Source organism: Magallana gigas, chromosome 7 (genome assembly GCF_963853765.1).
Source record: "Magallana gigas chromosome 7, xbMagGiga1.1, whole genome shotgun sequence".
In the NCBI taxonomy this organism is placed as follows: domain Eukaryota; kingdom Metazoa; phylum Mollusca; class Bivalvia; order Ostreida; family Ostreidae; genus Magallana; species Magallana gigas.
In genome coordinates, this window is record NC_088859.1 from 8,241,778 (window position 1) to 8,259,431 (window position 17,654).

A 17,654-nucleotide genomic window follows, 5' to 3' on the forward strand; every position below is an offset into this window, starting at 1 on the left:
TTTCGATCACGTATCGCGGTTATGGCGTTTATGAAGTTCTTTAGTGTGAAATTCTAATTTTTTTGGAAATGGAAACTTGCACTTAAAGCAAACAAGTGAACGCCTCACTATTTTGGTTTTCAAACAATTTTTGAATAAAGATTTTTTTTTTTATTCTTTGAAAACAATACAACCTTAAATTGAGAAAAACAAAATTAACATATGCACTCGCAGAGGCCGTAAATGGATGTCATGTTCATTATCTAAAAGCCAATAAAGTCTTCAGGCAGTACCATCTTCCTTTGCAATTTGACTTGATTTTCAAATAAGGGACATTGTATAGAATATTACGATTAATCTAATATACAACGTGAACGTAAACCTTAGGAGGAACATGATAGACATTAAAAGTTCGCCCAAGTACAAGTTGTAAAAGAAGGCCTTGATTTAAAACTAAATATCTCTGTTTTAAAATATGCTAGATTTCATCTAGATAATTAAATGTTTTAAAGGGATCAAAATATCCCCTTTCAAAATAAAGCCTTCACCAATTTAGATTTTTTTTCAAGGACATTATATTTATGTACTTATAGATAGTTTGAAACATTCTAACCCTACAAGATGGAATTCAGTATTTGAGATCATATTTTGTATTACTCATAAAATTCATCCTTACATAATTACATGTAGCATGCAATTTCTGAGTAAAGACCGATACACGCAACACATCTTGCTTTAGAAGTCACGAAACTCAATTCCTAGTCCCGCCGTGTAATCATTCTCAATAAAGTGTTAGCATACCTTGCAAGGCAGACTTATATAGCATATAAAGGCTTTCTTTATTTTCAGTGGTACAAACAAACAGGGGTCTATTTTCAAGTAAGATAATTAGCTGACCTATTTGATCAGCCAATATAAACCATCTATCCATGCTGAATCATCAGGTTACATTTGTTCATATGATGAGCTAAATGCAATTTTTAATACGTACGAATTATACAACTTATGTATATAGTGTGGATATATATCTGTAAAGCCTGCTTCCTTCTGTAAAAGTACTTATTGATGCATGTATTATATATATATTAAAAAAAAGAATACTAGTATATGATATTGGGTCTTTTTTTCTCGTAAAAGTGTAAATTTTGTGTCAACATTTCACATGAGAGGGCGTTTTTAAGTTTACAGAACTTGTGCCCGATCCTATTATATATAAAATATGTTCAAACCAAACAATAAGAAAGACCATAATTTTAGTGAGGTAATTTACGCATCCGCGTATATAATACCTAGTTTTACCTACGCGTATTGTTTGATTATAGGAAGCGCGCCTAATAACCACTCAAACCGTATCGTTAAGTCTTTCTGAAAACAGAGGTTCGCCGAATCATCCATGTATATTTCCTGACTGAAAAAATCTAACAAATTAATAAAGTGTATATAGATACGTTTTCCCCGGATTTCACAGGTCTTACTGTAGAGCAAAGAGATATACATAATGATTTTAAATATCTTAAATTTTATCAAAAACCTTCATGCGACATCATTAGTCACTGTCGAACTTTCTTGTTTGATTTTTAAAGATAAAACGCAGAACGACTGAAGGGTTAAGACTTTTTGTGCATGCAATTGATCTTTCTTATAGATTGCTTTTTTCTCCCTTGATTTTTGGGGGGAGGGGTCGTGGGTCATGTTTGCTTTGTTTGTTTGCTGTTCATATTTTACATAACTCTTATAGTTATATATGAACACTTCGCACAATATAAAAATTTCCAGGCACACATAATTATGTTCTTTTCTTAAAAGTGTACATGTATCCGTCTCTAACACATACATCAGAAGAAAAAAAACCAGTAATCAGAGAATCTGAATACTGAATCAAGATTCTAATCAACATCCTGTTTTTACAATGAATAGGGATACTATGTATAAGGGTTTAATGTGAATCAAATTTGAAAACTGTATAACATACACATATCACAACAAATGAAAGAAATTAGTTTAATATATACAATATTGTGTGATAAGAAATGGAATGAAATGAACTTGCCACAAAAATGATTGTGTGAACTTTATTTGTATACCTGGGTCTAACTGTTTGCTTTTTTACAGTGAGAACTTCTGTCTTCCTACAATGCATGTTCACAATAGACGAAATATCACAAGTAGATACAATAATTAGAATGCATGGGGAGATTTATCCTGATTTTTTTTCTTCAGAAGTCTCACAATTATGTTTCACCGGCAACAAAAATGTAAAGAAAACTGGTCGGGGGGAAAGAAAATCTTCAAAAAAAACTTCAACAAAAAAAGAGAGAAATAATTCAAAAATGCTAATTTGCATTAATTTACAAAGTCGTCATATTCTCACCATATCACGTAACATGGATACGGCGGGTGAATCTATGTCCATTAATGTCTTGTTCAGTCGACCAAACTGTTGCATTAAATATTAAATAGGATGAAATTATTTCGGTATATAAGACGCAAGATTACATCCACATATAAGACAATGCATTAGTACTGGAGTTCTCCTTCAAATCAAATCATGCGATTAAAATGAAATATCCTTAGATTTTTTTCTACGAAACGTCAGACGATATTGAAAAAAAGAGCTAAATAGGTAATTGAGAGATGTAGAACTAGAACTCTGATATCGCATATCAAAATTTATGAAAATTTATGAAAAGTTTTGCATTGTCAGATGTTTACTTTAAATTGAGATTCGATAAAAGATTTAAAAAAGAACTATTTATAATGTACATATGAGTAAGACATGCGATGCTCGGCACACTGCAAATCATGCAGGGTTAGGAAAACATGAAGGGTTTCACCTTGAGATCTTTATTTTCAGGTGACACCATGCACTATTTGTTTCGAGCACAACAACTCGACTAATCGCGCATAATTGCATGTCTTGAATTTTATCGGAGACCGTGCTATAAAAATACTTTCTTCTTTTAATGTTTTCGCACTTTAGTTTGTGAGATTTTCAAACAAAAATATCTTTTAAAATTACAGTAAAAATCAAATCAAACAATACTGAAATTCGTGCGTCTGACATTATACAAGTGTCAAACAGGCAATGTATCATAATTTTTGTACATTCCATGACAGTAGCACCACCGTTAATTAGCTATCAACGGAATTACCATATTTCCCTCAAAACATATATATAGTGTTACGTGATGCACATGTATAAATATACAAAAAGAAAAGTCTGATTGGTTCAAGTGTTTGCATGAGGTATTTCAAGTAATTCTGTTTCGTTTATTGCTCCTTTTTATCGAAGAGTTATAGCCCCTTTAGATAAAAAGTTTTAAAAGTATTTTTGCATTAAATGTTGTACATATTTTTATTTCTTATGACTGATAAAGGGCTGCATTTCTAAGAAAAAAGTACCGATTGCTACACCAGTTATGTCTCCAACAACGACCTAGATTTAAACAATCCCATGACGCCGCAAAAGGCGAAACATGGCTGAACGAAATAATCACTCGTAACGTGTTTAGAATCTAAACAACGACATGGTTGGCACACGGTCATGAAAGTTATTAAATATGTTTACTTACGCTTACTTAAAATAGGCTCATTCATGTCATTAACTTGATATTTATTCAAGTGTATCGCTGTTCATTAAAAAAAAAACACTTTCGGTCAATTAAATTTTAAAAGATACTAAATAGATTTTGAAAAAGGTATTTTCCCAATATTCGAAGTTTGCTTTCTTTTGTAGAAACGAATTCAGGCAGCAAAACTTCTCTGTGCGGTTTGTATGGAAAAAAAGATACTTTGCATATTTGCATGTACTGCCAAAATGCAAGAATTGCTATTGATTGATTGTCTATTGGTAATTATCCTACAGAGACTTTTCAATAGACCAGTGCTTGTATTGAGACTTTCTTTTGGCCCCAATATACTTTATGATCAATTACAGAAAGACACATCAAATCGATTTTTGAATTAAAAAAAATAATTATAGAACAGTCATCTGTTTCAAAAGCAACAGATACAACAAAAATCTCTTTTAAAAAAAGTGTGATTAATATTTTATTTTTGTGGAAATTAGACCTTATGCTATTTATTAAGATGATATCATAATTAATCATTCTTGTTAAACAGCGACTTTTTACAATTTTATCATGAATTGAAATATCTTATATGAAATACATGTTGTTCAAAATGATTGTTCACAAGTTTTAAAACTTGAATAGTCCAATTATTGATGCACACATTAATAAGTAAATCAATATATAGAAGCGTGGATATTTGATTGTTTGGAAAAGATGCAACATTTAAAGTATTGAAATCAATAAATGGACCGGATCAACATATGTTCGAACCCATCGCGATTTTCATTAATTTAACATTTTCTCAAGATTCCTTGAATGTTCACAGAAGAACAGACAGCAACTGAGAGTTTGTCATTCAGCTAATCTGTATCACACACAAGAGACACATTTGTAAAAAAAAAACTGTTGGTTTAGCTAGCCGTGTGGGCGTAGTAATCCATATATATATACCCGAGTCATTATAGAGGAAAGTTAACACTCGAGTCAAGAATGTTATTGTGTCGGCAGAAGTCTGTAGGCGGGTCTCCAGTAGCGAGGGGAAGCATACTAAGAACCGGAGGGGTCGAAATGACTGATAGTCATCGGGTCACTGACAAACAGTAGCTTCTTATATACTTATTGATATACCTATAGAACAGGGTATTTTGACATCCTTAAAAACTAATGTATTTTTAACGACGTTGGATTAAATTGAAGTCTATCATTTTTCAAGATTAAGTAATTCTATTTTAAATGAAACTATCTCTTTTTATTATACCGGTAGGGGGTATAGATAAACTTGTTTATAAGAGGAACATTTTGCGTAAATCTACATGTATTGTGTTTATACTGAATTGAAGGACACTGTTAAAAAAGATTTTTCTATGACGTTTCTAGCTATCTTATTGTATATGTGCTATCGTGCACATTCTTCAAGAGAATATATTAAAAATAAATCTTTGAAAGCTGTAGCAATTATATATTAAGTTAAATAAACACAATAAATAACATTGAATTAAAAAAAAACTCACTTCAAATGAAAGAAAAACCAGTGCATTTGCAATTTTTGATAATAATTGTCAGTAGGTTGAGAGTTATTACATAAACAATATATTATGAGCGATATCATTGTATCAGGTCAAAAGTAATAAAACCACTTTATCATGCGAAGTCTTGGCAACTGTTGCCGCTCTCTTTGACTTCCAGACTTTTTGCAAACAAGTTCGGGTCAGCTCGTGTAGCTTCCCGTCAAGTGTCAAACTCCCGTGTTATGTATGCTCTGACTTTGGTGCATAAGTATCTCGAGGTTTTCTTCTTTACGTGTTTATTTTGAACACATTTTTAGATTTATTGTTATTTTCTTATTTTTTTTCAGGTGCCTATTAATTAAGATGGGTGTCGTCCCGTGGCCTTCAACCTATTGTAGAGCATGGCAGAGCAGGAAAAGCACCGACTGCACCTCAAGAACTAGTTCCTGGCGAGGACCAAGCCAAAGATCACATCAATAAGAAAATAATATTATGCTATTTAGCGCCCATCATGATGCAAATTTATATCTTTCGGTGACAGTTTCTGCTAGGGTTACTTTCATTGTTTTTTTTAAAGTTTCACTTCAGATTGCGCTCGAATTTGTATCGTTATTGCGTCGATTAAGAACAAAAGGTTCGCCATTGGTTTTGACCTACACTTTTTATATATGGGCATTATTTATTTTTATATTCATCGAAACTTATTTTCATAATCACCACCGTAGCTGCTTTAATCATTTTAAAATTGCTTTTTACTTGTATATTAAATATAAACTCAGTAATCATTTAATGATGACAAATTCATTGTTATATGACTAGTGTTTACAACTTTGATATAAATCATATATTATGCAAGCATTTATTTCATATGCATAACCATGTGTTCATTACAATTATTTTGTGTGAATTAAACCATAAATACCCGTGTATATTACAAAGAACTTACATATATATGTTACTATACCAAAGCAAGATCATCCAATCTCAAATCAGGTGAGAAATGTCCAATTTTTCTGTATTCAGCTTTCCAAAACCAACATTAGAATTAAGTTTCAGATATTTATTTTGCCATTAAAAATCCTGACCACAATGATAAGTGATCAAGGGGACAAAATATCATTCTTTGACATTAATCAGAGCAGATTTTTTGTTTGTTCTCCTTCAATTAAAAAATATCTTATGTGGAAAAATATTTTGGAACAAGATAACAACTTCCTGTGTATTCAAATAGCATAAAAAAAATTTCCAGTGCAATTGATTGTAATTTTTTTTCAAATTTATGAATAATTTTTCTCAAAATAAGCAAATCAGGTACATGTATTTAGGAATTACTTTCTTATATATATATTAGATACTGTCTCTGGCATACAATATACTATGTCTTGTATTTTTTGCTACCGCCACAGACCAAATTATCCTCAATACTAGTCATTCATACTAATTGCGATACAGACAGAAGGTATTAATTTTTTCATGCATTACATAAATTTTTAAAAAGGTTGGAAAACACTAACAGACACACTTAGAAATGTGACTATTGAATAGGATGTGCTCACATAGAATCATATATTCCTTGATTGTTGTAAGAAAAATTGAATGCTACATGTACATGCTATAAAAACCGCTTGTTCTGTTAATACTGATACAGAAACAGGAAATTGGGAGAATTGGTGTTTGAAGATACATGTAGACATGATTTTTGTTGATTACCGACATAACAATATTTCAGTTAGAACTTTTCGCTAGAATTTGATAAAGACAAATATATCTCTCTTGTTTCTAAAGATATTTTAAAATCATTATATCACCCAGATATCCTGCTATCACATAAAAGGCAAAATATATTACTAATAGTCAACTGTATTTATATTTTTGTTTTTAAATAGACTAATTCGTGAAACTTTTAAAAAAATCATTCGTTATGTTTTCGTCATATTATAGTTTTGGTTATATAAAGGGTTTGGTTGTTTTGGTATTATTTTCATTTTAAACCCTTTATTACATCATGGTAAATGGTAGTGTTGGACTCGATGTTTAGTCGCAAAACCAATGGGAATTACTAAATGTTTATTAACAATGAAAGCAAACAGTTTAAAAATCTTTAGAATACACCAAATAAAGATTTATGAAATGAAAATCAATAATTGTGAGAGATGAAGAAGTTTTATTTTTGGACAACCAATTGCAATCTCCGCTTGAACTATTTGAAGATAACTTCTTTATAACTGTTCGTATGATTTAAACTTAGAATTTTAAAAATACTATAATATTAAGCAATTCGTAATTGATGCAAATAAACAAGGGTGATTTAAAATCCAATACACATTTAGAGAAAGATAGATTTCTTTATTGAGAAAAAAAAATTTGGTACTGTTAATCAATTAAGGAAGCTTTATATGAAATGCAAATCGAACGCAGCATGAAGAAAAGGTGTTGTCAATAAAATACAGGAACATTAACTCAATTATTTATGATTATCTTCATTGAAAAATATACAAATAAAGCATGTAGGAAATGGTGCTATCTAGATAAAATATTGATCATTGGAATAATAAAGACCTGTGTCTATATATCATATTACGTGCATAGAAGATAGTTTCGTAGCATTTTCTGAGAAACATCTATAGTTATAAGACCGTACGATTTCTTAGTACAATACACCCTTTGTTATTTGATTTGCATGTTACACCTAAAATATTACAAGAACTCTTGCATTTGCATCAACAATTTCCACCCTAAACCGAGAAGGTATCTGCTTGTGATCGGTCGTAATATTTAAAAACATTTCGATACTATCGCTTTTGACACTTATTTACAGTCTTGCACACATGGTATTTTATTTTCTGCACGATGCAGCCCATTTAAACTCCATGCATATTAAAATCTATGAAAAACACAAGAAGTATTTAATTGTTCTCACCTTAATATAATATCGGTGATGTCCTCCCAGAACATGGCTTGGACTGCTGGCCCCTGAACATTGGAGGTATACTGAAGGCATTCAAGTTTTTCTTACAGCTTTTGGGAACACCCACACACAAACAAACTGCTTTAGTTACGTAAAAGAACCCATCGCTTAGCCACCATATTTAAAACACTAACGCAGGTTGCATTTTATGCATATTGAAATGACTCACACTTAGTTATGTCTCTTTTGATTTCCAATTAAAGAAATAATTAATTCTGATTAGATAAAGTGCAATTTTAGACAAACAAAAATCAAGAAAAAGTTATTTTTAAACCACAGAACGATTTTTCTTGAACAGGTGCACGCAAATGCTGAATAAAAAACATCTAGTCGAATCTCATTTTTGTTGAGGGTTTTGGATTAATGCAGCTTTCTTCAAAAATTGAATAGAGAGGTGCTTCAATGATTGTTACCCGTAAAAAAAACCCCGCACAAATAGAAATGAATGGCCCCGAAAGGTCCGATTCAATATCAGTTCGGGTTCTTTGAGTTTCGACTACTTCTCCCTTTGCTCGGCCAACCCCTATTGAAAGATGACGTCTTTATACTGGAACCGTTCTAGAAATAGGTTGTACTAAGCCAAACATTATTATGCCTGTAGAAGTGCATATGATATTTAAACCCAGTCCACAGACCTGGAATTAAAAAAAAAATGTTGTTCAAATCTCTTGTACGCATTCTTCATCACGCTTGATTTTAGAAAGAAGAATTTTCAAAAACTGACGAGATGGATGGTGCTCAATAGAATTTGTATACCATGTTGACAAAGATTGTTGACTAAATGGATTTTGTGTGCATAGTCCTCGCTCTAAAGAGTTCATTGGAGGAGATCACTTAGACATGTTCACCTAGAATTAACCCGGGTCATCTCTAGGCATGCGGACTTCATCAGTAGGATCATTTAAATGGGATCCGTTAATTTGTTCCTTTTCCGAATCTTGCAAAAATCCTTGAACTTTAAAAACCAATTACAGTTTCCAGCAACATTTTAATATTGTAAATTATACCCCTGCCCTGATTATACGCCTTACACGTTTATTTGCCAAAAAATGATATTTAAGTAAACTGATTTGAAAAAATTGGAAAAAACACTTAATATGAATTATGCATGAAAAGACAGTAGGTTAAATGTGACCAATATCTTTTTTACTGCATGGTGTTTTGAATTCAATATCTGTTATTGACCTATAACTGCGCGTTAGATTAATGGAGGTCTTTAGTGTGCCGATCTTTTTTTTTTTTACAAGGATCTGCGATTTACGATCTAGTACATGCAACGCAAGGTAATCTGGAATAAAATATATAACAATACTTATTGATTCTATTTTCAAGGTTAAGTGCTTTTAAAAAAGCAGTGATAGGAATTTGAGGAGATTTTGTTTTTTAAAAAAGTCAAATTCTGAGAGATTTAGGGATCCGGCTGTTTCAATTATTGATTGCATCACGGATTTATTTATTGTAAGTATTAGTATTTTTTATCAAAATGTAACTACCTCTGCGTTTCTGCCTCTGGTAGTACTTTATTTACCGACCGCTGGAATCGGCTCTGCTTCAAACCATTTATATTAAAATAATTATTAGTCTTTGACAGTACATGGATATACCAATGTCATACTGTAAATTATGAATTTACGTGTTGAGTGTAAATGCAAAATTTTACGATATGACTTTTATATTAGTATTTCACAAAATTCCCCAAAAGGATTGACCTAGGATACATCAGATTGACGATTTGAAGATGACATTTCCTTTCAGTTGTTTTGTGTCTGTTTAATGTTAGAACCATTTTATCAAGACCTAGGACTTTCGTTTGGACGTAGCTATCTATTTCTTTCATCAAAACAAGTTAAAATTGACGCGGTATCAAGTGAAATATGCACCAATTGCGTAGTTTTAGCTCAAAAGCCAGACAAATCTTGTCGATTTCAAACAGCCATGGCTGAGTGGCCAGCAATGAAATAGACAGACCTATGTCATATTGCTGTTTGACACAACTACCCAAAGTCCAAGGTCTTGTTAAAATGGTTGGTGTTTCGTTTAAAGTGCAGACAAAAAATCGAATCCTATCTACGGCCTTGAAGTATATATTAAGATCAAAATATATCTACATATTTTTGTTTATCTTGTTGATATGTATTACTCAATGTATTACTCATATGTAGCGCAGGATCTCTAAAACAAGTTTATTTTATTCTTTTGTTAAACATTATGTATTTTAGTTTAAATTTTGATTTTCTTAAAACGAATTAAAATCAGTACGTTGTAAACTGATGTATGATAAGACTCTTTAAAGATATTTTGATTTCTTAATATGCTAATTATCAGAGATTTAAAAACATCTGAAATCTTATGTGGGTTTGTATCATTGTTAAAAATTTTAATTTTCAGCGCACTTTAGTTGAGATAAATGTGTGAAAACTTTCAATAATGACATAAATATAGAGTTTTAATATCCTTATTGCCAAAACGAGCGACGTATATCCGCCTACTGTTAGTTAAATGATGGAGGGTTTCTAAAGATAACACCTGACTCAAATAACTTTCACAACCCACACAGCATACATGCCTGTCGGAGTGTATCTACATTTAAACAGTTGAACTAACATAATTATCATATATTTAAAATTATGAATATTCTTATATCTAAAAACTATTTTTGTATTTGTAGGGGGGTCTCGTTTTGATCATGATAGTGTTTCCATCTCTGCACATGCCTCGTATTAAATCGTAATTAAATGACACAGCTTAACATTGTTTAGGATAAACTTCATAGTATTTGTTTACTTTAACATTATTTACCTCCTTTTCAATATGTGTATCTTCCGGTATATACAGTATTTTTATTAGTATAACTATGGCAAAAATTGACGGTTATAAATAATTTAGTTCGCGTTTTTAAAATTTGCTCAATGCACCTATATTCTTTACTCTTAATTTGCATCACATGATGTACATATGTACGCGAAAATAGCGCGAAAATAAATCGAAACGGATATAGATTTTTCTGTACAGATTAAATAGAGCTCTGTCGATATCATTATTTTAGAAAAGTGTTCATCGGAGTCATAATATATTTCCATTTGTATATACTATGTAGTTTTGAGAGTGCCTGTAATGATTTGCGAATTCTGATAAATTGTAAGTTCGTTGACGTAACATTTATAGACAAAAATATACTTTTTCAAAGACCGCGCGCTAATACATCTACTCGTAAGTTGCTTGTTACTTTGTGTAAAAATAACACGATTGTTTATTTCCGACTCGCCTTTGAGACTTCTTATTTTCATAACAGCACATTTATCTAGCAAAGGATAACTCATTTATAAGATCTTGCACACCGATATTGACAGTCGGAAGCAAATATGTTTTGGTAGTACATGTAAAAGAAATGAAACTATATTGCCCTGAACGACAACTAAGAACAAAGAAAGCAAGAGGAGAAAATCAAGAAAGGAAGACAGATAAAGGAAGAAAAAGACAGATAAACAAGAAGAAACCATACGGTACAATTAATGCTGAGGTGTAATGCGCTCGTCTTGGTGAAAAATTTCAACTGATTAGAATTACACCTGCACGGTTATTGGGGAGAACTATAAACAACAAGAACCGATGATCAAATGATCATGACACTGTGCCGTATTCTTACAATAATAATGATTCCATGTAAGTGATTAGTATCTCTTGCTGTGAATTTTGTTAATAATATTAATGTATATTATAATTGGGTAATTTTTTTTCAGTACAATGTTTTATATCTGGATCGCCAACTTTGCAAAGACTGGTTTTCAGTGCAGACGATATAAAGGGATGGAGGTTTTTGTCCAACACACAAGGAATCGAGAAGTCTTTTATCTATATAATGAATACGACCGATATTTGTTTTGGAGCAATTTGTTCTCAAGAATGCAACCTCACCATTGTCTCGCACGAGGAGCCATCTTCACCGCAAAATGGAACAATTAAATGCCGGAACCAGTTGCAGCAATGTAGGATGTCCGGAACCAGCCAGGTTTCGTTCAGTGTACGCGGATCTTGCTCCAGTAGTTCGGATTTCGTGAGGTTGGCCGTCATAGACAACAGGGCTGGGGTTTGTGGCGAAGACCGGCCCCTGTGTTTTAATGGTAAGTGTTTTGTTATTTGTTTCTTTAGTTGGTTTTTGGCATTGTACATACGAGTTAAAATTGGAAAAACCACAACATAAATTGCACTGTCAATGAATGAAGACGAGTGCTGTTGAGTGAAAATGCAATAACAAACGGACAACCGCTATTCATTTGCATCATTTATAATTTCAGACGTTCATGTTCATCCAAATAATTCTGGACAAGAAACTACAAATTTGTATAATAATACGAGATTCGCTTCTACTACATCATTACACTCCAAAGAACATGTAAATAATACTTATATGACGTCAGATTTTGGTACTACTACATCGTTTATATTAATCAACGCCTCCAACAGAACAGATCTTGCAGAAAACGGTACGGGTTACCCTCTTACAATTACAATTTTTTTCTTAACTCGAATAGATAAAAATTCTTAAATACACTTCATGAATGTTTCTTTCAGCAACATGGTCCTGTTGCAATACGGACAAGACCCCGCAACCTCTGTCATTACATACGAAGAGAAAACCCATCAGTAAGATGACTATACAATTACACATTTTTCCATAAAAAATGTCAATTTTATGAAAAACATTCAATATTGTGCAAATGAAGACAAGTAAGAAATGAATGTTCACGTTTCATCTTTGATTCTTATTTACATATTCAATGAAAGTCTGATAAGCACATGGGGATTTTGAAGAAGAAAACCAATTACAAAATCTTTTTTGTAAACAAAGTATGAACAGTTGTTGAATTGACTTAATGGACGTTGACCTTATCATGTCTTTGTTCACCTTACAGGTAAACGAGATATGGACATAGCACTGGGCGTGACCGTATCTCTGTCTGTGCTGGTGGTATCCGTCATGTTATTCCTGATCGGCAGGTGCGTGCTTCTCCCTCACTGACCAGCTGGACTTCTACTGGTGGTCAGGGATAAAGATCACGAGCATTAAGAATTTGACTAGATACCTCATACATTGTTGTCGTCCGGGTCGAGAAATTATCACATCACTTGATATAACTTAAGATATTGTGGTTTAACGGAACAAAGCACACAGAATTAAATGAATGAATTAATAAATAATTTATTCAGAACTTGATTAATTAATACTTTTTTCCCTTCATCAAAGGTTGTTATACAGGACAAGGCACGTGGTCAAAGTGGAAACCTCCATCGGATCCTTTGACATTGTGAACCCCAGTGACGGGGTATTTGACGACCCGAGTAGATTTCTGAGCGAAACTTACATTCACATTCGGAAGGTTTCGGAATCTAACACCGATGAAACGCCCGCGCCTTCTCCCACAGGTCAGCCCCAGGAGTCCTGTTTTGATGCGATGACGTCAAGGAATTCCCGAACACACTATGGTCGGTTTTCTACCTTTACTGGGCACTCATCTGAAGGATTTCCTCACAAGTGTTCAGCCAAAACCGATGGGAGGTTCCAGAGCACGCATCCGAGATGAGACTGAACACAGGCACTCTCGTACCATGACATATGATGAATAATGCCAATAATATTAATCATCAGAATAAAACTGTTTAAAATGTATATATTTTGGTTTTTATTTTTATCAAAGATATATTTCACACATTACATATATTATATCTTGAATTGTTTTATCAGATAATATATTAAGGAACAAGATTTAAAATAAAAGAAATGCTTTCTTCCTTCACTTAAAATACCAAAATATATAAAAAAAAGATTTTTCATAAATAACTGAAGTATAAACTACATTGAATCAGTAAAATTCAAATAAAAGAACAAAGGACAGTCTATTTTGACATGACATGATTCTAGCAGTTTTATTGGATTTTTCCTCAGTCTCGGATATAAACTTTTTTGGCGCAAAAACTAAGTTAGTGAGTTGAGAAGTTTACAAAATTTTAACGTTTGAATAAAGATCTCTCTTTAAATCTAAGACCCACCCCCGCAAGCAATCATCATCATCGATGTCATTGAGTTCGTATAACGTTTACTACTGCACTTTCGCACTCTATTCTTCAGAACCATTGATTGTATTCTTAAACCTTTAGATTGGATTGCTCCCATAATTCAAAATATCTTTAAAAGTTCAGTTCCAAAAATACATGTTCAATGAAACAACCGTTAAGTTTTTCATTGAACAAGGCATAATGCGATTCAATTGTTCTGATTGTGTAATCTTTACCGGGTTGACTTGAATCTTTAAACATGGTTGCTAACGAACGCAGATCAACGTTGTTTCTTAACACTGCTCTAATGAAATGACATGAAAATTCACAAAATTATATCTTTTACACATGAAAAGTTCCATATTTAAGATTAATGCTCGTTATTCCATTATACTGACCACGATATCTTATTTGTGTGTACGCAGGTGCCCGACTTGATATGAACCGACCAGATGTGACGTCATAATCTATTCTGTCAGCTTAGAAGAATCATAATGGATAAACAATGGCGTGTTCGGTGATGCTTTGTTTGAGCTTTTTATTTTTCATTTTTATTTCAAAAGGTATTGTAATCGAACAGATTTTTCAAATTTTTCACAAATTAAAACTAAAAGACAAGACTTATTTTTGGATTTATCAACTTTCATTTTTTTTTCATCTTTATACAGCTTATGGATCTAACGGTTGTCCGAAGAGTAAAAGTCTCGTCATTAGAGGTTCTTACCAAATCGTTACTTGGGAGACAACTTGGACCGATTACCAAAGCAAGGTCTGTAAATGGCGCCTCAACTTCCAAACGCCGGAAGTTGTTAATTTCAGTCTTCGACTGGAGAAACTTGCAATAAGTAGTCACGATGTGTTTGTGTACAGTGGCCTGGGAATTGTTAGGAAGCGATTAGATGATAAAGTCGAAGTTCGTGTTTGTGGGGACGGAAACCAAACCGAATTGCATACGTCTGCGATAGGAAAAGAGTTGCAGTTCATGGGAGCAGCCCTGTGCTTTGTGATTCCGCACGGGGACTACAACTTTGGACAGGACATTTTTACAACACATTTCATAAATATGACGATTAGTCTCAGAAAACAGCACTACGTTGGTTAGTTTATTTTTTTAAAACTATATAATACAGTTACTTGAATTGTAATTTGAAACTGTAGCGCTGGTGAAAATCTTAAACTCCATTAAATGATTACATGCTAAATCAAATCACAACAAACCACAATCCTTCATGCAGTTAACATTGATAAATTTAACAATTACATGTACAGAAACTTATTTAGGATAACTATAAATATGAGACACGTGTATGTGATCAGTTTTAATAGTTTCCTCTTTTTTAAATTTTTTTTTAAATTTTATTTTTTTTTTGCACACTTTCTTTTCAATAGAATTACCTTTTTCTAATTATTTCAACAGCACGTCAGAAACTAATTTTGTGGTTTGGTTTAAAGGCGTGTTATATTTCAGCAAAACCAAACCTTATTATTTAGCACAAATCAGGCGGTGTATCAGTTTTAAGGGTGTTCTCACATTTCAGATAGAACGGCTTCGACTACCGGATCTTCCAGGAAAGTTTCTAACCGCAGCCCGCCCATCACCCCCACTAGCACCAGTCACAAAACTCGTCCATCCGTGATCAAGGTCGCCTCTCTCGCCGTTTCCACTCCAAGGTTTTCTTCTTCATCCCACGCTGGCAGCGACGTCACACACCCCGTACGATTTACTTCCGTTCTTAGTCAAACATTGCCACCCTTAACTGTCTTGTCCAAACAAACGTCAGTGAAGGCTCCATCATTTACTCAGAAATCTACCATTCTTTTTCTGTCATCTCATCACTTCACAGACAACTCACAGTTAATATCCTCTCAGCCATACTCAAAATCTGTTCTTTCAAATCGCCAATCAACGACGAATTCACCTTCATCTCAGTTGTCCACAATGTATTCGCTTCTGAATCATCAATCCAAAACATATTTAACATTCACTCAAAAATCTACCCCTTCAAACCACAACTCAGCAAATTTATCATCTAAAAAACCCGGTCAAAGCACACAATTGACAACACAATTATCAACTGATCATCTGACCACATCACTACCTCCTAAACTATCCACTCTCCAAAATAATATTCCATTATCTAATCAGCACCCCGATCGAGCCACGTTTCCTGATCAAGGGATACAATCCACAAATATTTCCACTTATTTTTCTTACACTCGTGGTGGGTCTTCGACTCCACATAATACGGTTTCCATAACAGCACCTTTGGCCTTGACCTTGCAGAATATAGAAACAGCATTTGTAACCAGAAGCACGGTACCGGGTCATTCCGTCGAGATTTCTACCAGTGAATCATCATCAGGTGAGACCAAACATTATCGTGATTGGTAAATTTGTTGTTGCACGTCCCGGCAAGACTCTTTTTCTCGTTTTATAGATGTAACCAGATACATGTAAATACACCAATGCCACTGAGCACCGAGTTCTTTGCCAATAGTACCATGCTGTGTCGCCTACCTTAACCGTTGTTTTTTAAAACGTCTTATTAAAAAAGAAATCAGCTATGATTTATGACAAAATATCACATGAAACACTGATATTCAATGACGTTATACTACAGAGAAGAACACCGAGGAATATCTGATAGCGGGGATCGTCTCGGGAGTTGTCCTGATTTTAATGATGACGATAATCTTGTAAGCATACAACAATGGACCAACAGTATTTTTGAAAATAATTTTTGACATTCATGATTTAAGTGACATTTTGTTGTCCAACTATCTGTCAAAAGAAGTTTTTAAAAATAATATTGAATAATATTGCAGTGTGGTGTACAAGTTCAAGGTCACGGTTAGTGACGGAGAAAGCAGCCTGTATAGTACAGACTACAGCCAACCGCTGCCGTGGAGGAAAAACTGGGTCATAACCAAATCATTCAGCGAAATAGAGGCTGAAAGAACAAAGCCAGATATACAGCTCAGACCAAGCTTACCCTACCGACCCTCTTTGAAGCAGCACCCCGTTGTTTCTCGGCAGAATACCGCGTCTACCAGTCTTGATGAAGACAATGATGGCGTCTATGACAATATTGTTGCCGTTGCAACCCACGAGATTTTCCCCGCAATGGAGGCGGCAAATTTTAAACGGCCCGATAGATATTCTGACGGTAGTGAGTTCTGGGACTTTGAAAACCTCAGTAATAACTTAAAGATGCAGCAATTACACACAAATAAGGAATAAAAAGGGAAACGGGGGGGGGGGGGGGGGGTCCTTGGGAGTTTTTTTCTATTTCATATTTCTTTATTCATATATACATGTATGTAGAAATGTTAAACCCCCTAAAAGTCTGCAAATTTTGATGGGCCAATATACATTGATATAGTGCACGTCACATCTACAGTGTACAAACGTTCAGAAAAAATATTTTTTTCTAAAACTATATCTTTCCTTCTGCAGTCTTACAATAATAATCTACAGAAAAATAAAAAATACACTTCTCTAATTCAAATGAAAAAGGTTGCAATAGGTTAAGAGAAATACGTGCATTCCCTCGTTTTACCCGTGTGTGTATG

The 17,654-nt window shown here is 33.4% G+C and overlaps 3 protein-coding genes across 5 annotated transcripts in view; 2 read left to right on the top strand and 1 right to left on the bottom strand.

Moving 5' to 3' along the window:
- LOC105325116 (grainyhead-like protein 1 homolog) overlaps positions 1-8,119 on the bottom strand; it is a 31,104-nt gene extending 22,985 nt beyond the window's left edge. The window contains exon 1 of the mRNA XM_066065795.1: positions 7,980-8,119. Coding sequence (XP_065921867.1) covers positions 7,980-8,014 — 35 coding nt within the window. The 5' untranslated portion in view covers positions 8,015-8,119. The remainder of the gene's footprint in view (positions 1-7,979) is intronic.
- Positions 8,120-11,100: 2,981 nt separating this feature from the next.
- On the top strand, positions 11,101-13,676 carry LOC105325115 (uncharacterized). 2 transcript variants are annotated; one of them, XM_011424501.4, is made up of 6 exons: positions 11,106-11,690; positions 11,768-12,148; positions 12,323-12,511; positions 12,600-12,671; positions 12,941-13,025; positions 13,273-13,676. In XM_011424501.4, the coding sequence occupies exons 1-6, from the start codon at positions 11,645-11,647 to the stop codon at positions 13,607-13,609; spliced, it is 1,110 nt and encodes a 369-aa protein (XP_011422803.3). In that variant the 5' UTR covers positions 11,106-11,644; the 3' UTR covers positions 13,610-13,676. The 2 variants fall into 2 exon arrangements, with proteins under 2 accessions (XP_065923239.1, XP_011422803.3); XM_066067167.1 differs by lacking the exon at positions 12,323-12,511 and having other exon boundaries at positions 11,101-11,690.
- A 619-nt stretch (positions 13,677-14,295) lies between these two features.
- On the top strand, positions 14,296-17,324 carry LOC105325114 (uncharacterized). Of its 2 annotated transcripts, XM_066067169.1 has the most exons (6): positions 14,296-14,644; positions 14,750-15,178; positions 15,620-15,795; positions 16,366-16,444; positions 16,703-16,778; positions 16,908-17,324. In XM_066067169.1, the coding sequence occupies exons 1-6, from the start codon at positions 14,587-14,589 to the stop codon at positions 17,320-17,322; spliced, it is 1,233 nt and encodes a 410-aa protein (XP_065923241.1). In that variant the 5' UTR covers positions 14,296-14,586; the 3' UTR covers positions 17,323-17,324. The 2 variants fall into 2 exon arrangements, with proteins under 2 accessions (XP_065923241.1, XP_019921423.3); XM_020065864.3 differs by having other exon boundaries at positions 14,299-14,644; positions 15,620-16,444.
- The last annotated feature ends 330 nt before the right edge of the window (positions 17,325-17,654 follow it).

What these genes read in the sequence shown, in the direction of transcription:
- LOC105325115 (XM_011424501.4), top strand. Translation starts at nt 11,645, where the DNA reads ATGATCATGACACTGTGCCGTATTCTTACAATAATAATGATTCCAT. An exon ending in TACGAAGAGAAAACCCATCA is followed by an intron (nt 12,672 to 12,940) that starts GTAAGATGACTA and finishes TTCACCTTACAG; the next exon opens with GTAAACGAGATATGGACATA. An exon ending in ATGTTATTCCTGATCGGCAG is followed by an intron (nt 13,026 to 13,272) that starts GTGCGTGCTTCT and finishes CCTTCATCAAAG; the next exon opens with GTTGTTATACAGGACAAGGC.
- LOC105325114 (XM_020065864.3), top strand. Translation starts at nt 14,587, where the DNA reads ATGGCGTGTTCGGTGATGCTTTGTTTGAGCTTTTTATTTTTCATTTTT. An exon ending in CAGAAAACAGCACTACGTTG is followed by an intron (nt 15,179 to 15,619) that starts GTTAGTTTATTT and finishes CTCACATTTCAG; the next exon opens with ATAGAACGGCTTCGACTACC. An exon ending in TACCAGTGAATCATCATCAG is followed by an intron (nt 16,445 to 16,702) that starts GTGAGACCAAAC and finishes GTTATACTACAG; the next exon opens with AGAAGAACACCGAGGAATAT.